This window comes from Salvelinus fontinalis, unplaced genomic scaffold (genome assembly GCF_029448725.1).
Source record: "Salvelinus fontinalis isolate EN_2023a unplaced genomic scaffold, ASM2944872v1 scaffold_0319, whole genome shotgun sequence".
NCBI classification, from domain to species: Eukaryota; Metazoa; Chordata; class Actinopteri; order Salmoniformes; family Salmonidae; genus Salvelinus; species Salvelinus fontinalis.
This window is the reverse complement of record NW_026600528.1, coordinates 55,001-79,472: the sequence shown is the minus strand read 5'-3', so window position 1 is coordinate 79,472 and position 24,472 is coordinate 55,001. Positions and strand designations below refer to the sequence as shown.

The 24,472-nt window shown below is 42.2% G+C and overlaps 1 protein-coding gene across 1 annotated transcript in view; it reads right to left on the bottom strand.

Annotated features, from left to right (window-relative positions):
• The window catches only part of LOC129845585 (signal-induced proliferation-associated 1-like protein 2), a gene marked incomplete at its 3' end in the record, with an annotated part of 171,606 nt that overhangs the window by 119,722 nt on the left and 27,412 nt on the right, over window positions 1-24,472 (bottom strand). The window contains 2 exon segments of the mRNA XM_055913434.1: window positions 745-878; window positions 24,221-24,472. The exon segment at window positions 24,221-24,472 is cut by the window's right edge and continues 411 nt beyond it. Coding sequence (XP_055769409.1) covers window positions 745-878; window positions 24,221-24,472 — 386 coding nt within the window.

Genomic DNA, 24,472 nt, shown 5'->3' with positions numbered 1-24,472 from the left:
ACTGGCTAACTGGCTGACTGAAAGGCTGGCTGGCTGACGGAATGACTGCCCGACTGACTGACTGGCTGGAAGAAATGATTAACTGGCTGACTGACTAACTGGCTGGTTGACTGACTGACTGGCTGGTTGACTAACTGAATAACTGGCTGACTGACTGACTGGCTGACTGACACACTGACTGGCTGGTTGACTGACTGAATAACTGGCTGACTGACTGACTGGGTGGGTGACTGAATAACTGGCTGACTGTCTGACTGACTGGCTGGTTGACTGACTGAATAACTGCCTGACTGACTGCCTGACTGACTGACTGACTGGCTGGCTGACTGACTGTCTGACTGGCTGGTTGACTGACTGAAACTGTGATTCATGTGTTTTCTGTGTGCACCAGGTTAATGCCATTAATGTCTCTGTTGGAATGTCTGTGTGAGAGATTGGGGGTGGTTTTTGCTGTTGGGATGTTTATAATGGGATACAGGTATTCGAGTAAGGAGAAAGCAAAATGTGTGTTGTTGAATTTTCTGTTTGCTCAGGCAAAGTTAGCTATTTGGCTAACAAGGAGAAACAGGGTCAAAGGTGGGGGGACAACAGACTCTTTACTACTGTTTTATTTTTTATTTTTTTATATATATATTTATTTTTTATTTATTATTATTTTTTTATTATTATTATTTTTTTAATTATTATTATTATTAATCTATATATTTATTTTTTATTATCCTTTTTTTTTATTTATTTTTTTACCTGACTGGTCCTGAAGGTGACCCGGTAGTTATATTGCATCCATTCCTTCTCTTTCCCTTCATCCAGCTTCTCTCTCCTGATGCTGACTGCTACTGGACCCAGGTTCTCATCCACTCCGAAGTAGTTCTGGTGTTCTGAAAGACAGAACACAATAAGACAACTATCAGACTACACACTGCTACTGGACCCAGATTCCCATCCACTGCAGGACAGGACAGGACAGGACAGGTTAGGACAGGACAGGACAGGACAGGAGAGGAGAGGAGAGGAGAGGAGAGGAGAGGAGAGGAGAGGAGAGGAGAGGAGAGGAGAGGAGAGGAGAGGAGAGGAGAGGAGAGGAACAATCAGACAAACTGACTTTTTACATGCCCAGACAAATAGCTCCACACACACTCATGATTATGCTAATGTTAATGCTCATACACACCCAGGGTTACGCTAATGCTAATGGCTAATTGGGCTAATTGGTCATGGTTATTTGGTCTAAATGCTAATAGTTCTCTGGGCTAATGGCTAATTGGGCTCATTGGTAATGGTTATGTGGTCTAAATGCTAATAGTTCACTGGGCTAAATGCTAATGGTTAGTTGGGCTTAATGCTAATAGTTATCTGGGATGAGTCTATGCACTGAGTCTGTCGTCTGCCAGGTAGGTTCCTGATTACAGTAAACATTAGAACAGCAGCAGGGATTCCTGGGAGACTAGAGACCCTTTAAAAAAAAATACCTTTATTTAACCAGGCCAGTTGAGAACAAGTTCTCATTTACAACTGTGACCTGGCCAAGAATAAAGCAAAGCAGTTCGACACATACAACAACAGAGTTACACATGGAATAAACAAACATACAGTCAATAATACAGTAGAAAAGTCAGTGTGTGCAAATGAGGTAGGATGAGGGAGGTGAGGTAATCAATAGGCCGTGGTGGCGAAGTAATTACAATTTAGCAATTAAACACTGGAGTGAAAGATGTGCAGAAGATGAATGTGCAAGTAGAGATACTGGGGTGCAAAAGAGCAAGATAAATAAAGAAATACAGTATGGGGATGAGGGAGTTGGATGGGCTATTTACAGATGGGCTGTGTACAGGTGCAGAGATCTGTGAGCTGCTCTGACAGCTGGTGCTTAAAGCTAGTGAGGGAGATATGAGTCTCCAGCTTCAGTGATTTTGCACCCTCTATAGTAGAGCCTTTCACCATGTTCTCTTTTCTGTGTTCATAAACTACAAAACTACCTTATTTACATTCTTACAGAAAAAAAACAATTCAAGTAGAACAAAACACTGGATGGTAGCATAGTCTGCTGTACTATCTAGATATCTGGGAGAAGAATGAGGATGGTACCATAGTCTGCTATACTGTCTAGATATCTAGGAGAACAATGAGGATGGTAGCATAGTCTGCTGTACTGTCTAGATATCTGGGAGAACAATGAGGATGGTAGCATAGTCTGCTATACTGTCTAGATATCTAGGAGAACAATGAGGATGGTAGCATAGTCTGCTATACTGTCTAGATATCTGGGAGAAGAATGAGGATGGTACCATAGTCTGTTGTACTATCTAGATATCTGGGAGAACAATGAGGATGGACAATCAGATGTACTCTCTCTCCCTTCTTCTGTTACAATAGAGGTGTGAAATAATGTAGTGATGTCATGCAGAGGAGAGGAGGGGGGAGTCGGACTGGAGCCCAACACACAGTAGTGTGGTAATCAAACAGATCATAACCCCACAGTGAGCGGTACTAACCCCAGGCAATGACAGAGAGAAGTCAGGAGTAGGACAGAGATCAAGCCATAGACTGTTCTCTCTGGTTCCGCACAGCGAGCGGTACTGGTGTATCAAGTCTGACAACAACAGGTTTCTGAACAGTTTCTATCCCCAAACCATAAGATAAATAGCTAACAGAATGGCAGAATGACACTCCAAAACACACATAGCATGCACACACATTTATACTGACTCTACACGCACACACATACAATTATCATATATGCTGCTGCTACTCTGATTATCATATATCCTGATGTCTAGTTAACTGACCCCTATACATACTCTATCTACTGACCCTGTATATAGTCCCCTGACCCCAATACATACTGTATCTACTGACCCTGTATATAGTCCCCTAACCCCTATACATACTGTATCTACTGACCCTGTATATAGTCCCCTGACCCCTATACATACTGTATCTACTGACCCTGTATATAGTCCCCTGACCCCTATACATACTGTATCTACTGACCCTGTATATAGTCCCCTGACCCCTATACATACTGTATCTACTGACCCTGTATATAGTCCCCTGACCCTGTATATAGTCCCCTGACCCCAATACATGCTGTATCTACTGACCCTGTATATAGTCCCCTGACCCCTATACATACTGTATCTACTGACCCTGTATATAGTCCCCTGACCCCTATACATACTGTATCTACTGACCCTGTATATAGTCCCCTGACCCCTATACATACTGTATCTACTGACCCTGTATATAGTCCCCTGACCCCTATACTGTATCTACTGACCCTGTATATAGTCCCCTGACCCCTATACATACTGTATCTACTGACCCTGTATATAGTCCCCTGACCCCTATACATACTGTATCTACTGACCCTGTATATAGCTGCTGCTACACTGTTCATCATATATCCTGATGTTGTTTTGTTGTTTTGAAAGTCTATTGAAAAAGTCTTGTTACTAGCTAGCTACCTTTTGAGTTTGGATCTCGTGACGCAGTTGGCATCAGTTGCTGGGACTGCTACTATCTGTCTAGTGATCCTGCCGACCAAGGTTGGTTTAGAGGAGCTGTTTGGCGTAGCAGCTAGCCTAGCTGTTAGCCAGCTGCCTATCAAGCTAGTGGGGTTTTCTTGAGGGCTTGAACGCAGACTGCGACATAGTTAGCCATTGTGGATGGGACCATGGATTGTCCTGGGCTTTAGGGTGTCGAGACCACTTCTGTTTGTTAATGTTTTCAATCTTCCCTGACCTGTCTGGAACTGCGAGGAGTAACCAGTCAAAAGTTTGGACACACCTACTCATTCAAGGGTTTTCTTTATTTTTACTATTTTCTACATTGTAGAATAACATCAACACTAACAAATTACACATATGGAATCATGTAGTAACCAAAAAAGTGTTAAACAAATCAAAATATATTTTATATTTTATGTTCTTCAAAATAGCCACCCTTTGCCTTGATGACAGCTTTGCAAACTCTTGGCATTGACGGGTACTGTACGTTGTTACCATGGCAAAGACCAAAGTCAGCGGGAATACCGTTAAGGACTGTGGTGTCTCTCACAGGTGAAGGATCTTTTAAACAAACTAAAATATTTATATAAGCAGTTGTTACAACAACAATAAAATAGCCTCAAGTGTTTTGTCCAAATACTGGTGTAGTCAACTAATAACATAATGGACCAGAGAGGTCCAGGACCTGAAGAACAATACTGGTGGAGTCAACTAATAACATAATGGACCAGAGAGGTCCAGGACCTGAAGAACAATACTGGTGGAGTCAACTAATAACAGAATGGACGACCTGACCAGAGAGGTCCAGGACCTGAAGAACAATACTGGTGGAGTCAACTAATAAAATAATGGACCTGACCAGAGTGGTCCAGGACCTGAAGAACAATACTGGTGGAGTCAACTAATAACAGAATGGACGACCTGACCAGAGAGGTCCAGGACCTGAAGAACAATACTGGTGGAGTCAACTAATAAAATAATGGACCTGACCAGAGTGGTCCAGGACCTGAAGAACAATACTGGTGGAGTCAACTAATAAAATAATGGACCTGACCAGAGAGGTCCAGGACCTGAAGAACAATACTGGTGGAGTCAACTAATAAAATAATGGACCTGACTAGAGAGGCCCAGGACCTGAAGAACAATACTGGTGGAGTCAACTAATAAAATAATGGACCAGAGAGGTCCAGGACCTGAAGAACAATACTGGTGGAGTCAACTAATAAAATAATGGACCTGACTAGAGAGGCCCAGGACCTGAAGAACAATACTGGTGGAGTCAACTAATACAATAATGGACCAGAGAGGTCCAGGACCTGAAGAACAATACTGGTGGAGTCAACTAATAAAATAATGGACCTGACTAGAGAGGTCCAGGACATGAAGAACAATACTGGTGGAGTCAACTAATAAAATAATGGACGACCTGACCAGAGAGGTCCAGGACCTGAAGAACACTACTGGTGGAGTCAACTAATAAAATAATGGACCTGACTAGAGAGGCCAAGGACCTGAAGAACAATACTGGTGGAGTCAACTAATAACATAATGGACCAGAGAGGTCCAGGACCTGAAGAACAATACTGGTGGAGTCAACTAATACAATAATGGACCAGAGAGGTCCAGGACCTGAAGAACAATACTGGTGGAGTCAACTAATAAAATAATGGACCAGAGTGGTCCAGGACCTGAAGAACAATACTGGTGGAGTCAACTAATACAATAATGGACCTGACCAGAGAGGTCCAGGACCTGAAGAACAATACTGGTGGAATCAACTAATAAAAGAATGGATGACCTGACTAGAGAGGCCCAGGACCTGAAGAACGGTTATCGAGCTGACCCTGGGAGAACTGCAGAGTTTAAAAAGGAGAACGGCAAGAGGATAGCATTCTGTAAGTCATGGAGAGGACATCAGTTCTGTGTGTGAATCCATGATCGCAATGACGGATAAATCACATTATATCGAGGGACAATCAAGGCGGAACAACATGGCACGAAATTGCCGAATATCCACAAAGTGAGGGAAATGATCTCGAAGAAACTGAAGATGGACCACAGGAAGATTGAGGTGGAGAGCGCCCACAGGACTAGAAAACCCACCACCTCCCTAAGCGACAGGAGCAAGTGACAGGCCAAGGTGATAGGCCCAGGCCGATAGTGGTCAAGTTCCTGAGGTTCAAGGACAAGGTAGCTGTTCTGGAAAAGAGCCATGAACTTGAGAGGAACGTATATCTTCCTCAACAAGGACTATCCTGAAGCTGTGCCCCAGAAGAGGAAAGAACTGATCCCAGCCATGAAAGCTGCCAGAGCACGTGGAGACATTGTGTGGAGATGTTGTTTCCTACCTTCACCACCTGGGGGCGGCCCATCAGAAAGTCCAGGACCCAAATTGCACAGGGCTGGGTTGAGACCCAGGGCCTCAAGCTTAATGATGAACTTGGAGGGTACTATGGTGTTGAATGCTGAGCTGTAGTCAATGAACAGCATTCTGACATAGGTATTCTTCTTGTCCAGATGGGACAGGGCAGTGTGCAGTGTGATGACGATTGCATCATCTGTGGATCTATTGGGGCGGTAATCAAACTGAAGTGGGTCTAGGGTGTCAGGTATATGATATATGATCCTTGACTAGTCTCTCGAAGCACTTCATGATGACAGAAGTGAGCACTACGGGCGATAGTCGTTTAGCTCAGTTACCTTAACAACAGCGTCATTTTTAACCTCAGGAAATTCGGCCCCTGATACACTCACATACTTTTACGTAAGCACAATTAAGGTGCATCCTGTCTTGCTGTATCACCACCTGGCACGGTAACTGCTCCGCCCACAACCGTGAGACTCTCCAGAGGTAGGTGCGGTCTGCCCAACGCATCACCGGGGGCAAACTACCCGCCCTCCAGGACACCTACACCACCCGATGTCACAGGAAGGCCATAAAGATCATCAAGGACAACAACCACCTGAGCCACTGCCTGTTCAGACACCATTATAACAGGTGTACCACAGACACCATTATAACAGGTGTATTACAGACACCATTATAACAGGTGTATTACAGACTCCATTATAACAGGTGTATTACAGACACCATTATAACAGGTGTACCACAGACACCATTATAACAGGTGTATTACCACAGACACCATTATAACAGGTGTACCACAGACACCATTATAACAGGTGTATTACAGACACCATTATAACAGGTGTACCACAGACACCATTATAACAGGTGTACCACAGACACCATTATAACAGGTGTATTACCACAGACACCATTATAACAGGTGTATTACAGACACCATTATAACAGGTGTATTACCACAGACACCATTATAACAGGTGTATTACAGACTCCATTATAACAGGTGTACCACAGACACCATTATAACAGGTGTATTACAGACACCATTATAACAGGTGTATTACCACAGACACCATTATAACAGGTGTATTACAGACTCCATTATAACAGGTGTATTACAGACACCATTATAACATGTGTATTACCACAGACACCATTATAACAGGTGTATTACCACAGACACCATTATAACAGGTGTATTACCACAGACACCATTATAACAGGTGTATTACAGACACCATTATAACAGGTGTATTACCACAGACACCATTATAACAGGTGTATTACCACAGACACCATTATAACAGGTGTATTACCACAGACACCATTATAACAGGTGTATTACAGACACCATTATAACAGGTGTATTACAGACACCATTATAACAGGTGTACCACAGACACCATTATAACAGGTGTATTACCACAGACACCATTATAACAGGTGTATTACAGACACCATTATAACAGGTGTACCACAGACACCATTATAACAGGTGTATTACAGACACCATTATAACAGGTGTATTACCACAGACACCATTATAACAGGTGTATTACCACAGACACCATTATAACAGGTGTACCACAGACACCATTATAACAGGTGTATTACCACAGACACCATTATGACAGGTGTACCACAGACACCATTATAACAGGTGTATTACAGACACTATTATAACAGGTGTATGACAGACTCCATTATAACAGGTGTATTACCACAGACACCATTATAACAGGTGTATTACCACAGACACCATTATAACAGGTGTATTACAGACACCATTATAACAGGTGTATGACAGACTCCATTATAACAGGTGTATTACAGACACCATTATAACAGGTGTATTACAGACACCATTATAACAGGTGTATTACAGACACCATTATAACAGGTGTACCACAGACACCATTATAACAGGTGTACCACAGACACCATTATAACAGGTGTATTACAGACACTATTATAACAGGTGTATGACAGACTCCATTATAACAGGTGTATTACCACAGACACCATTATAACAGGTGTATTACCACAGACACCATTATAACAGGTGTATTACCACAGACACCATTATAACAGGTGTATTACCACAGACACCATTATAACAGGTGTATTACAGACTCCATTATAACAGGTGTATTACCACAGACACCATTATAACAGGTGTATTACCACAGACACCATTATAACAGGTGTATTACCACAGACACCATTATAACAGGTGTATTACCACAGACACCATTATAACAGGTGTATTACAGACTCCATTATAACAGGTGTATTACCACAGACACCATTATAACAGGTGTATTACCACAGACACCATTATAACAGGTGTACCACAGACACCATTATAACAGGTGTATTACCACAGACACCATTATGACAGGTGTACCACAGACACCATTATAACAGGTGTACCACAGACACCATTATAACAGGTGTAGCACAGACACCATTATAACAGGTGTATTACAGACACCATTATAACAGGTGTATTACCACAGACACCATTATAACAGGTGTACCACAGACACCATTATAACAGGTGTATTACAGACACCATTATAACAGTTGTACCACAGACACCATTATAACAGGTGTATTACAGACTCCATTATAACAGGTGTATTACAGACACCATTATAACAGTTGTACCACAGACAAAATTATAACAGGTGTACCACAGACACCATTATAACAGGTGTATTACCACAGACACCATTATAACAGGTGTACCACAGACACCATTATAACAGGTGTATTACCACAGACACCATTATGACAGGTGTACCACAGACACCATTATAACAGGTGTACCACAGACACCATTATAACAGGTGTATTACAGACTCCATTATAACAGGTGTATTACAGACACCATTATAACAGGTGTATTACCACAGACACCATTATAACAGGTGTACCACAGACACCATTATAACAGGTGTATTACAGACACCATTATAACAGGTGTACCACAGACACCATTATAACAGGTGTACCACAGACACCATTATAACAGGTGTACCACAGACACCATTATAACAGGTGTATTACAGACTCCATTATAACAGGTGTATTACAGACACCATTATAACAGGTGTATTACCACAGACACCATTATAACAGGTGTATTACCACAGACACCATTATAACAGGTGTATTACAGACACCATTATAACAGGTGTACCACAGACACCATTATAACAGGTGTACCACAGACACCATTATAACAGGTGTATTACAGACACCATTATAACAGGTGTACCACAGACACCATTATAACAGGTGTACCACAGACACCATTATAACAGGTGTATTACCACAGACACCATTATAACAGGTGTACCACAGACACCATTATAACAGGTGTATTACCACAGACACCATTATGACAGGTGTACCACAGACACCATTATAACAGGTGTACCACAGACACCATTATAACAGGTGTATTACAGACTCCATTATAACAGGTGTATTACAGACACCATTATAACAGGTGTATTACCACAGACACCATTATAACAGGTGTATTACAGACTCCATTATAACAGGTGTATTACAGACACCATTATAACAGGTGTATTACCACAGACACCATTATAACAGGTGTATTACAGACACCATTATAACAGGTGTACCACAGACTCCATTATAACAGGTGTATTACAGACTCCATTATAACAGGTGTACCACAGACACCATTATAACAGGTGTATTACAGACACCATTATAACAGGTGTACCACAGACACCATTATAACAGGTGTATTACAGACTCCATTATAACAGGTGTATTACAGACACCATTATAACAGGTGTATTACCACAGACACCATTATAACAGGTGTATTACCACAGACACCATTATAACAGGTGTATTACCACAGACACCATTATAACAGGTGTATTACAGACTCCATTATAACAGGTGTATTACCACAGACTCCATTATAACAGGTGTACCACAGACACCATTATAACAGGTGTATTACAGACTCCATTATAACAGGTGTATTACAGACACCATTATAACAGGTGTACCACAGACACCATTATAACAGGTGTACCACAGACACCATTATAACAGGTGTATTACAGACACCATTATAACAGGTGTATTACAGACACCATTGTAACAGGTGTATTACCACAGACTCCATTATAACAGGTGTACCACAGACACCATTATAACAGGTGTATTACAGACTCCATTATAACAGGTGTATTACCACAGACTCCATTATAACAGGTGTACCACAGACACCATTATAACAGGTGTATTACAGACTCCATTATAACAGGTGTATTACAGACACCATTATAACAGGTGTATTACCACAGACACCATTATAACAGGTGTATTACAGACACTATTATAACAGGTGTATTACAGACACCATTGTAACAGGTGTATTACAGACACCATTATAACAGGTGTACCACAGACACCATTATAACAGGTGTACCACAGACACCATTATAACTGGTGTACCACAGACACCATTATAACAGGTGTATTACCACAGACACCATTTTAACAGGTGTATTACAGACACCATTATAACAGGTGTATTACCCTAGACACCATTATAACAGGTGTACCACAGACACCATTATAACAGGTGTACCACAGACACCATTATAACAGGTGTATTACAGACACCATTATAACAGGTGTATTACCACAGACACCATTATAACAGGTGTATTACAGACTCCATTATAACAGGTGTATTACCACAGACACCATTATAACAGGTGTATTACCACAGACACCATTATAACAGGTGTACCACAGACACCATTATAACAGGTGTATTACCACAGACACCATTATAACAGGTGTATTACAGACACCATTATAACAGGTGTATTACAGACACCATTATAACAGGTGTATTACCACAGACACCATTATAACAGGTGTATTACCACAGACACCATTATAACAGGTGTATTACAGACTCCATTATAACAGGTGTATTACAGACTCCATTATAACAGGTGTATTACCACAGACACCATTATAACAGGTGTACCACAGACACCATTATAACAGGTGTATTACAGACACCATTATAACAGGTGTATTACCACAGACACCATTATAACAGGTGTATTACAGACTCCATTATAACAGGTGTATTACCACAGACACCATTATAACAGGTGTATTACCACAGACACCATTATAACAGGTGTATTACCACAGACACCATTATAACAGGTGTATTACAGACTCCATTATAACAGGTGTATTACAGACTCCATTATAACAGGTGTATTACCACAGACACCATTATAACAGGTGTACCACAGACACCATTATAACAGGTGTATTACAGACACCATTATAACAGGTGTATTACCACAGACACCATTATAACAGGTGTATTACAGACTCCATTATAACAGGTGTATTACCACAGACACCATTATAACAGGTGTATTACAGACTCCATTATAACAGGTGTATTACCACAGACACCATTATAACAGGTGTATTACAGACACCATTATAACAGGTGTATTACCACAGACACCATTATAACAGGTGTATTACAGACTCCATTATAACAGGTGTATTACCACAGACACCATTATAACAGGTGTATTACCACAGACACCATTATAACAGGTGGAGGTTGTAGTTCTATTCTTCTCTTGCTACACACTAGCCAGACAAAATCAGCTCACTGACACACACACACACACACACACTCACACACACACACACACACACACACACACACACACACACACACACACACACACACACACACACACACACACACACACACACACACACACACACACACACACACACACACGCACACACACGCACACACGCACACACACACACACGAAGAGCTGACAGAGTCAGTTCTCTAGCACCATGTGATGTCATGTGACTGGAGTCATATTCCTCTGAATGTGTGTGTTCTCCATGTCTCAAACTGTCCTGATTCATTATAATGGTGGATAGGTGCAGTAGCTGTCAGAGGGACTTAGGAGAAAACACTAGAGGAAACACTACCTGCATGGTGATGAAATGAGTTGAGAGAGGAAACACTACCTGTATGGTGATGAAATGAGTTGAGAGAGAGAGGAAACACTACCTGTATGGTGATGAAATGAGTTGAGAGAGAGAGGAAACACTACCTGCATGGTGATGAAATGAGTTGAGAGAGGAAACACTACCTGCATGGTGATGAAATGAGTTGAGAGAGGGAGGAAACACTACCTGCATGGTGATGAAATGAGTTGAGAGAGGAAACACTACCTGTATGGTGATGAAATGAGTTGAGAGAGGAAACACTACCTGCATGGTGATGAAATGAGTTGAGAGAGGAAACACTACCTGCATGGTGATGAAATGAGTTGAGAGAGGAAACACTACCTGTATGGTGATGAAATGAGTTGAGAGAGAGAGGAAACACTACCTGCATGGTGATGAAATGAGTTGAGAGAGGAAACACTACCTGTATGGTGATGAAATGAGTTGAGAGAGGAAACACTACCTGTATGGTGATGAAATTAGTTGAGAGAGAGAGGAAACACTACCTGTATGGTGATGAAATGAGTTGAGAGAGGAAACACTACCTGCATGGTGATGAAATGAGTTGAGAGAGGGAGGAAACACTACCTGTATGGTGATGAAATGAGTTGAGAGAGGAAACACTACCTGTATGGTGATGAAATGAGTTGAGAGAGGAAACACTACCTGCATGGTGATGAAATGAGTTGAGAGAGGAAACACTACCTGTATGGTGATGAAATGAGTTGAGAGAGAGAGGAAACACTACCTGCATGGTGATGAAATGAGTTGAGAGAGGAAACACTACCTGCATGGTGATGAAATGAGTTGAGAGAGAGAGGAAACACTACCTGTATGGTGATGAAATGAGTTGAGAGAGAGAGGAAACACTACCTGCATCGTGATGAAATTAGTTGAGAGAGGAAACACTACCTGCATGGTGATGAAATGAGTTGAGAGAGAGAGGAAACACTACCTGCATGGTGATGAAATTAGTTGAGAGAGGAAACACTACCTGTATGGTGATGAAATGAGTTGAGAGAGAGAGGAAACACTACCTGTATGGTGATGAAATGAGTTGAGAGAGAGAGGAAACACTACCTGTATGGTGATGAAATGAGTTGAGAGAGGAAACACTACCTGTATGGTGATGAAATGAGTTGAGAGAGGAAACACTACCTGTATGGTGATGAAATGAGTTGAGAGAGGAAACACTACCTGCATGGTGATGAAATGAGTTGAGAGAGAGAGGAAACACTACCTGCATGGTGATGAAATGAGTTGAGAGAGGAAACACTACCTGTATGGTGATGAAATGAGTTGAGAGAGGAAACACTACCTGTATGGTGATGAAATGAGTTGAGAGAGAGAGGAAACACTACCTGCATGGTGATGAAATGAGTTGAGAGAGGAAACACTACCTGTATGGTGATGAAATGAGTTGAGAGAGGAAACACTACCTGCATGGTGTTGAAATGAGTTGAGAGAGGAAACACTACCTGCATGGTGATGAAATGAGTTGAGAGAGGAAACACTACCTGCATGGTGATGAAATGAGTTGAGAGAGGGAGGAAACACTACCTGCATGGTGATGAAATGAGTTGAGAGAGGAAACACTACCTGTATGGTGATGAAATGAGTTGAGGGAGGAAACACTACCTGTATGGTGATGAAATGAGTTGAGAGAGAGAGGAAACACTACCTGTATGGTGATGAAATGAGTTGAGAGAGAGAGGAAACACTACCTGCATGGTGATGAAATGAGTTGAGAGAGGAAACACTACCTGCATGGTGATGAAATGAGTTGAGAGAGAGAGGAAACACTACCTGTATGGTGATGAAATGAGTTGAGAGAGGAAACACTACCTGTATGGTGATGAAATGAGTTGAGAGAGGAAACACTACCTGCATGGTGATGAAATGAGTTGAGAGAGAGAGGAAACACTACCTGTATGGTGATGAAATGAGTTGAGAGAGAGAGGAAACACTACCTGCATGGTGATGAAATGAGTTGAGAGAGGAAACATTACCTGTATGGTGATGAAATGAGTTGAGAGAGAGAGGAAACACTACCTGTATGGTGATGAAATGAGTTGAGAGAGGAAACACTACCTGCATGGTGATGAAATGAGTTGAGAGAGGGAGGAAACACTACCTGTATGGTGATGAAATGAGTTGAGAGAGGAAACACTACCTGTATGGTGATGAAATGAGTTGAGAGAGAGAGGAAACACTACCTGTATGGTGATGAAATGAGTTGAGAGAGGAAACACTACCTGTATGGTGATGAAATGAGTTGAGAGAGAGAGGAAACACTACCTGCATGGTGATGAAATGAGTTGAGAGAGGAAACACTACCTGCATGGTGATGAAATGAGTTGAGAGAGGAAACACTACCTGCATGGTGATGAAATGAGTTGAGAGAGAGAGGAAACACTACCTGCATGGTGATGAAATGAGTTGAGAGAGGAAACATTACCTGCATGGTGATGAAATGAGTTGAGAGAGGAAACACTACCTGCATGGTGATGAAATGAGTTGAGAGAGGAAACACTACCTGTATGGTGATGAAATGAGTTGAGAGAGAGAGGAAACACTACCTGCATGGTGATGAAATGAGTTGAGAGAGGAAACATTACCTGCATGGTGATGAAATGAGTTGAGAGAGGAAACACTACCTGTATGGTGATGAAATGAGTTGAGAGAGGAAACACTACCTGCATGGTGATGAAATGAGTTGAGAGAGGAAACACTACCTGTATGGTGATGAAATGAGTTGAGAGAGGAAACACTACCTGTATGGTGATGAAATGAGTTGAGAGAGGAAACACTACCTGCATGGTGATGAAATTAGTTGAGAGAGGAAACACTACCTGTATGGTGATGAAATGAGTTGAGAGAGAGAGGAAACACTACCTGTATGGTGATGAAATGAGTTGAGAGAGAGAGGAAACACTACCTGTATGGTGATGAAATGAGTTGAGAGAGAGAGGAAACACTACCTGCATGGTGATGAAATGAGTTGAGAGAGAGAGGAAACACTACCTGTATGGTGATGAAATGAGTTGAGAGAGGAAACACTACCTGCATGGTGATGAAATGAGTTGAGAGAGGAAACACTACCTGCATGGTGATGAAATGAGTTGAGAGAGAGAGGAAACACTACCTGTATGGTGATGAAATGAGTTGAGAGAGGGAGGAAACACTACCTGCATGGTGATGAAATGAGTTGAGAGAGGGAGGAAACACTACCTGTATGGTGATGAAATGAGTTGAGAGAGAGAGGAAACACTACCTGTATGGTGATGAAATGAGTTGAGAGAGAGAGGAAACACTACCTGTATGGTGATGAAATGAGTTGAGAGAGGGAGGAAACACTACCTGTATGGTGATGAAATGAGTTGAGAGAGAGAGGAAACACTACCTGCATGGTGATGAAATGAGTTGAGAGAGGGAGGAAACACTACCTGCATGGTGATGAAATGAGTTGAGAGAGGAAACACTACCTGCATGGTGATGAAATGAGTTGAGAGAGAGAGGAAACACTACCTGCATGGTGATGAAATGAGTTGAGAGAGGAAACACTACCTGTATGGTGATGAAATGAGTTGAGAGAGGAAACACTACCTGTATGGTGATGAAATGAGTTGAGAGAGGAAACACTACCTGCATGGTGATGAAATGAGTTGAGAGAGGAAACACTACCTGCATGGTGATGAAATGAGTTGAGAGAGAGAGGAAACACTACCTGTATGGTGATGAAATGAGTTGAGAGAGAGAGGAAACACTACCTGCATGGTGATGAAATGAGTTGAGAGAGGAAACACTACCTGTATGGTGATGAAATGAGTTGAGAGAGAGAGGAAACACTACCTGTATGGTGATGAAATGAGTTGAGAGAGGAAACACTACCTGTATGGTGATGAAATGAGTTGAGAGAGAGAGGAAACACTACCTGCATGGTGATGAAATGAGTTGAGAGAGGAAACACTACCTGTATGGTGATGAAATGAGTTGAGAGAGGAAACACTACCTGTATGGTGATGAAATGAGTTGAGAGAGGAAACACTACCTGCATGGTGATGAAATGAGTTGAGAGAGGAAACACTACCTGCATGGTGATGAAATGAGTTGAGAGAGAGAGGAAACACTACCTGTATGGTGATGAAATGAGTTGAGAGAGGAAACACTACCTGTATGGTGATGAAATGAGTTGAGAGAGGAAACACTACCTGCATGGTGATGAAATGAGTTGAGAGAGAGAGGAAACACTACCTGCATGGTGATGAAATTAGTTGAGAGAGAGAGGAAACACTACCTGCATGGTGATGAAATGAGTTGAGAGAGGAAACACTACCTGCATGGTGATGAAATGAGTTGAGAGAGAGAGGAAACACTACCTGCATGGTGATGAAATTAGTTGAGAGAGAGAGGAAACACTACCTGCATGGTGATGAAATGAGTTGAGAGAGGAAACACTACCTGCATGGTGATGAAATGAGTTGAGAGAGAGAGGAAACACTACCTGTATGGTGATGAAATGAGTTGAGAGAGGAAACACTACCTGCATGGTGATGAAATGAGTTGAGAGAGGAAACACTACCTGCATGGTGATGAAATGAGTTGAGAGAGGAAACACTACCTGTATGGTGATGAAATGAGTTGAGAGAGGAAACACTACCTGTATGGTGATGAAATGAGTTGAGAGAGGAAACACTACCTGCATGGTGATGAAATGAGTTGAGAGAGGAAACACTACCTGCATGGTGATGAAATGAGTTGAGAGAGAGAGGAAACACTACCTGTATGGTGATGAAATGAGTTGAGAGAGGAAACACTACCTGCATGGTGATGAAATGAGTTGAGAGAGGAAACACTACCTGTATGGTGATGAAATGAGTTGAGAGAGGAAACACTACCTGTATGGTGATGAAATGAGTTGAGAGAGGGAGGAAACACTACCTGTATGGTGATGAAATGAGTTGAGAGAGGAAACACTACCTGCATGGTGATGAAATGAGTTGAGAGAGAGAGGAAACACTACCTGCATGGTGATGAAATGAGTTGAGAGAGGAAACACTACCTGCATGGTGATGAAATGAGTTGAGAGAGAGAGGAAACACTACCTGCATGGTGATGAAATGAGTTGAGAGAGGAAACACTACCTGCATGGTGATGAAATGAGTTGAGAGAGGAAACACTACCTGCATGGTGATGAAATGAGTTGAGAGAGGAAACACTACCTGCATGGTGATGAAATGAGTTGAGAGAGGAAACACTACCTGTATGGTGATGAAATGAGTTGAGAGAGAGAGGAAACACTACCTGCATGGTGATGAAATGAGTTGAGAGAGGAAACACTACCTGTATGGTGATGAAATGAGTTGAGAGAGGAAACACTACCTGTATGGTGATGAAATGAGTTGAGAGAGGGAGGAAACACTACCTGCATGGTGATGAAATGAGTTGAGAGAGGAAACACTACCTGTATGGTGATGAAATGAGTTGAGAGAGGAAACACTACCTGTATGGTGATGAAATGAGTTGAGAGAGGAAACACTACCTGCATGGTGATGAAATGAGTTGAGAGAGGAAACACTACCTGCATGGTGATGAAATGAGTTGAGAGAGGAAACACTACCTGCATGGTGATGAAATGAGTTGAGAGAGGAAACACTACCTGCATGGTGATGAAATGAGTTGAGGGAGGAAACACTACCTGCATGGTGATGAAATGAGTTGAGAGAGGGAGGAAACACTACCTGCATGGTGATGAAATGAGTTGAGGGAGGAAACACTACCTGTATGGTGATGAAATGAGTTGAGAGAGGGAGGAAACACTACCTGTATGGTGATGAAATGAGTTGAGGGAGGAAACACTACCTGTATGGTGATGAAATGAGTTGAGAGAGGAAACACTACCTGCATGGTGATGAAATGAGTTGAGGGAGGAAACACTACCTGTATGGTGATGAAATGAGTTGAGAGAGGAAACACTACCTGCATGGTGATGAAATGAGTTGAGAGAGGAAACACTACCTGTATGGTGATGAAATGAGTTGAGAGAGGAAACACTACCTGCATGGTGATGAAATGAGTTGAGAGAGGGAGGAAACACTACCTGTATGGTGATGAAATGAGTTGAGAGAGAGAGGAAACACTACCTGTATGGTGATGAAATGAGTTGAGAGAGGAAACACTACCTGCATGGTGATGAAATGAGTTGAGAGAGAGAGGAAACACTACCTGTATGGTGATGAAATGAGTTGAGAGAGGAAACACTACCTGTATGGTGATGAAATGAGTTGAGAGAGGAAACACTACCTGTATGGTGATGAAATGAGTTGAGAGAGGGAGGAAACACTACCTGTATGGTGATGAAATGAGTTGAGAGAGAGAGGAAACACTACCTGTATGGTGATGAAATGAGTTGAGAGAGGAAACACTACCTGCATGGTGATGAAATGAGTTGAGAGAGAGAGGAAACACTACCTGTATGGTGATGAAATGAGTTGAGAGAGAGAGGAAACACTACCTGCATGGTGATGAAATGAGTTGAGAGAGGAAACACTACCTGCATGGTGATGAAATGAGTTGAGAGAGGGAGGAAACACTACCTGCATGGTGATGAAATGAGTTGAGGGAGGAAACACTACCTGCATGGTGATGAAATGAGTTGAGAGAGGAAACACTACCTGCATGGTGATGAAATGAGTTGAGAGAGAGAGGAAACACTACCTGCATGGTGATGAAATGAGTTGAGAGAGGAAACACTACCTGTATGGTGATGAAATGAGTTGAGAGAGGAAACACTACCTGTATGGTGATGAAATGAGTTGAGAGGAAACACTACCTGCATGGTGATGAAATGAGTTGAGAGAGGAAACACTACCTGTATGGTGATGAAATGAGTTGAGAGAGGAAACACTACCTGCATGGTGATGAAATGAGTTGAGAGAGGAAACACTACCTGCATGGTGATGAAATGAGTTGAGAGAGGAAACACTACCTGTATGGTGATGAAATGAGTTGAGAGAGGAAACACTACCTGCATGGTGATGAAATGAGTTGAGAGAGAGAGGAAACACTACCTGCATGGTGATGAAATGAGTTGAGAGAGGAAACACTACCTGCATGGTGATGAAATGAGTTGAGAGAGGAAACACTACCTGCATGGTGTTGAAATGAGTTGAGAGAGGAAACACTACCTGCATGGTGATGAAATGAGTTGAGAGAGGGAGGAAACACTACCTGCATGGTGATGAAATGAGTTGAGAGAGGAAACACTACCTGCATGGTGATGAAATGAGTTGAGAGAGGAAACATTACCTGCATGGTGATGAAATGAGTTGAGAGAGGAAACACTACCTGCATGGTGATGAAATGAGTTGAGAGAGGAAACACTACCTGCATGGTGATGAAATGAGTTGAGAGAGGAAACACTACCTGCATGGTGATGAAATGAGTTGAGAGAGGAAACACTACCTGTATGGTGATGAAATGAGTTGAGAGAGGGAGGAAACACTACCTGTATGGTGATGAAATGAGTTGAGAGAGGAAACACTACCTGCATGGTGTTGAAATGAGTTGAGAGAGGAAACACTACCTGTATGGTGATGAAATGAGTTGAGAGAGAGAGGAAACACTACCTGTATGGTGATGAAATGAGTTGAGAGAGGAAACACTACCTGCATGGTGATGAAATGAGTTGAGAGAGAGAGGAAACACTACCTGCATGGTGATGAAATGAGTTGAGAGAGAGAGGTGGTATTTTCAGAGTCAGACACAGTTGTGTTATAATGAGGATCTCTGGGACTGTGCTGCGGTTTGGATGCCCCAAGGTTTAATGCTGACACCCCCCATCCACACCCCCTCCTAGTCCCCCTGGAGGAACAACTGCCTCCCCCCTCAACCCCCTCAACCCTCACCACCTTACTTCTCACATTACAAACCCCTGGTCTTCCTGGGAGTTGAGAAAATAACACACACTAAAAACACTGAACACACACACCCCGAAAACACACACCCCGAAAACACACACCCCGAAAACACACACACCGAAAACACACACCCCGAAAACACACACACCCAGAAAACACACACCCCGAAAACACACACACCAAAAAAAACGCACGCACGGAAAACACAGACACACTCCGAAAACACACACACACACACACACACACACACACACACACACACACACACACACACACACACACACACACACACACACACACACACACACACACACACACACACACACACACACACACACACACACACACGGCTCTCTCTGTTTTGTACAGAGCAGATAACTGGTTGAGAACTAGAGGGACTGGGTCTCCACTAGGAGAAGAGCATCAGCGTTTTTTATAGTGTGAAAAGAAAGCAGAAAAGTAGTCTGGCTGAGAACTCCTGGAGGGAACCAGATGTCATATTCTCTTCCCATTAATGTGTGAAAGTTAAATATTTAAAAAAAAATATCTTCTTGAATTTCGCGCCCTGCACTTTGAGCTGGATTTTGTCATAAGTGTACGGTGTCGGGCTGCAGCCATAAGAAGTTAACCATTTAGTGTCTGAAAAGTTGCACACCCCTAATTAGTGTTGGTTCTGCCCTTTAGAGTTGTTTCTCAGCAACTGATGAAACTTGTGTGAAAAGTAAGTTAATTGATTATTATTATATACAACATCTGTCTAAAGTTTTAAAACACCTACTTATTCAAGGGTTTTTCTTTATTTTGTACTATTCTCTAACAGGTGTGCCTTGTTAAAAGTGAATTTGTGGAATTTCTATCCTTAATGCGTTTGAGCCAATCGGTTGTGTTGTGACAAGGTAGGGGTGGTATACAGAAGATAGCCCCATTTGGTAAAAGACCAAGTCCATATTATGGCAAGAACAGCTCAAATAAGCAAAGAGAAACGACAGTCCATCATTACTTTAAGACATGATAGTCAGTGAATGCAGAAAATGTCAAGAACGTTAATAGTTTCTTCAAGTGCGGTCGCAAAAATCATCAAGAGCTATGATGAAACTGTCTCTCATGAGGACCGCCACAGGAAAGGAAGATCCAGAGTTACCTCTGCTGCAGAGGATTAGTTCATTAGTCACCAGACTCAGAAAAGGAAGACCCAGTTACCTCTGCTGCAGAGGATTAGTTCATTAGTCACCAGACTCAGGAAAGGAAGACCCAGAGTTACCTCTGCTGCAGAGGATTAGTTCATTAGTCACCAGACTCAGGAAAGGAAGACCCAGAGTTACCTCTGCTGCAGAGGATACGTTCATTAGTCACCAGCCTCAGGAATTGCAGGCCAAATGTTTAAATGGTTTTATTTAACCCTTATTTTAGCAGTTAAATTGACTGAGAACACATTCTCATTGACAGCAACAACCTGGGGAGTAGTTCCAGGGGAGAGGAGGGGGGATGAATGAGCCAAATAAATGCTTCACAGAGTGCAAGTAACAGACACATCTCAACATCAACTGTACAGGAAACTGTGTGAATCAGGCCTGCATGGTCAAAATGTTAGAGAAACCACTGAAGGAATAAGTAAGAAGAAGAGACTTGCTTTGGTCTGGAATCCAAATGGGAGATTTCTGGTTCCAACCACCATCTTGTGAGATGTGTGAACGGATGATCTCCGCATGTCTGGTTACCACCGTGAAGCATGGAGGAGGAGGTGTCATGGTGTGGGTTCCCACCGTGAAGCATGGAGGAGGAGGTGTCATGGTGTGGGTTCCCACCGTGAAGCATGGAGGAGGAGGTGTCATGGTGTGGGTTCCCACCGTGAAGCATGGAGGAGGAGGTGTCATGGTGTGGGTTCCCACCGTGAAGCATGGAGGAGGAGGTGTCATGGTGTGGGGGTGCTTTGCTGGTGACACTGTCTGTGATTTATTTAGAATTCAAGGCACACTTAACCGGCATGGCTACAAGAGCATACTGCAGCAATACGCCATCCCATCTGGTTTGGGCTTAGTGGGACTATCATTTGTTTATCAACAGGATAATGACCCAACACACCTCCAGGCTGTGTAAGGGCTGTTTGACCAAGAAGGAGAGTGATGGAGTGCTGCATCAGATGACCTGGCCTCCACAATCACCCAACCTCAACCCAATTGAGATGGTTTGGGATGAGTCGGACTGCAGAGTGAAAGAACAGCTGCCAACAAGTGCTCAGCATATGTGGGAACTCCTTCAAGACTGTTGGAAAAGTATTCCAGGTGAAGCTGGTTGAGCGAATGCCAAGAGTGTGCAAAGCTGTCATCAAGGCAAAGGGTGGTTACTTTGAAGAATCTAAAATCTAAAATATATTTTGATTTGTTTAACACTTTTTTTGGTTACTACATGATTCCATATGTGTTATTTCATAGTTTTGATGTCTTCACTTCATTATTCTACAATGTAGAAAATAGTAAAAATAGATAAAAACCCTTGAATGAGGAGATGTGTCCAAACCTTTGACTGGTACTGTAAAGATATATATAGAAACCAAAGAAAAGTCCTCATCCATCAAATCAAATCCCAGACTGATACACATGATTGTTTAACACTTTTTTGGTTACTACATGATTCCATATGTCTATTTTCATAGTGTTGAAGTCTTCACTGTTATTCTACAAAGGAAGAAAAAGCCTGGAATGAGTAGTTGTTCTAAAACGTTGGACTGGTACTGTACGTCTATGGACAGTTGAAGTCGTAAGTTTACATACACCTAGGTTGGAATCGTTAAAACTCATTTTTCAACCACTCCACATATTTCTTGTTATTTCTTGTTAACAAACTATAGTTTTGGCAAGTCAGATAGGACATCTACAAGTAATTTTTCAAACAATTGTTTACAAACAGATTATTTCACTTATAATTCACTGTATCACAATTCCAGTGGGTCAGAAGTTTACATACACTAAGTTGACTGTGCCTTTAAACAGCTTGGAAAATTCCAGAAAATGATGTAATGGCTTTAGAAGCTTCTGATAGGCTAATTGTGTCACGATCGTGTGGGGGATTGACGGACCAAAACGCAGCAGTTGGAAAATAAGCCATCTTCTTTTATTTTAAAAGATGACAAAAAATAAACACGAAACACTTTAACAAAACGAACAAAACAACAAAACGACCGTGAAGCTACAAACGTTGTGCACATACATACAGGCTACAAACGTTCTACATAGACAATTACCCACAACCAATGAGAGCCCATGGCTACCCTAAATAAGGCTCCCAATCAGAGACAACCGAAATCAGCTGTCTCTAATTGGGAACTCACTCAGGCAACCATAGACTCTCCTAGACAACTAAACATACATAGACAACACTAGAAACATGTACTCCACACAAACCCATATACTATACACAACCCCTTTACCATAAACACCCAAAACCAACAAAACATAAACATTCCCCATGTCACACCCTGACCTAACTAAAATAATAAAGAAAACAAAGAATACTAAGGCCAGGGCGTGACAAATTGACATCACTTGAGTCAACTGGAGGTGTACCTGTGGATGTATTTCAAGGCCTACCTTCAAACTCAGTGCCTCTTTGCTTGACATCATGGAAAAATCTAAAGAAATCAGCCAAGACCTAAAACACATTGTCTGGTTCAAGTCTGGTTCATCCTTGGGACAATTTCGAAATGCCTGAAGGTACCAAATGCATCTGTACAAACAATAGTACGCAAGTATAAACACCATGGGACCACGCAGCCGTCCTACCGCTCAGGAAAGAAATTAAAATCTGAAATAAATCATTCTCTCTACTATTATTCTGACACTTCAATTTCTTAAAATAAAGTAGTGATCCTAACTGACCTAAGAGAGGGAATTTTTACTAGGATTAAATGTCAGGAATTGTGAAAAACTGAGTTTAAATGTATTTGGCTAAGGTGTAAGTAAACCCCCGACTTCAACTGTATATATATTACATTTTAGTCATTTAGCAGACGCTCTTATCCAGAGCGACTTACAGTAGAGTGCATGCATTTTATTACATTTACATACTGAGACAAGGATATCCCTACCGGCCAAACCCTCCCTAACCCGGACAACGCTATGCCAATTGTGAGTCGCCCCACGGACCTCCCGGTTGCGGCCGGCTGCGACAGAGCCTGGGCGCGAACCCAGAGACTCTGGTGGCGCAGCTAGCACTGCGATGCAGTGCTCTAGACCACTGCGTCACCCGGGAATATATATTTGTTTAGGGTTGTTGATCAGCTTTAAAATTGCAGATAGATTCTTATTTTCCTCTTAGCTTCCATCAATGTAATGCAGGAACGTAATTCTTACCTTTCCCATAGAAGAACTTGTGGTAGTAGAACGCTCCCAGATCAATGTGTTCTATGATGTATCTCTTGACCTTCTCTCTGTGTATCGGCTGGCTCTCTGGAGGGACCTCCAACACCGACACCCCAGCGTTGGTACAGTGGGACGAGAGAGAGGACTCGAAGCTGCAGCTCTCTCCTCCGCCGCTGTAAGAGGCACTGTTAGCCCTGGAGAGACTGATCCTGCGCTCCCCTTCTCCACCGATCTCATTACGGA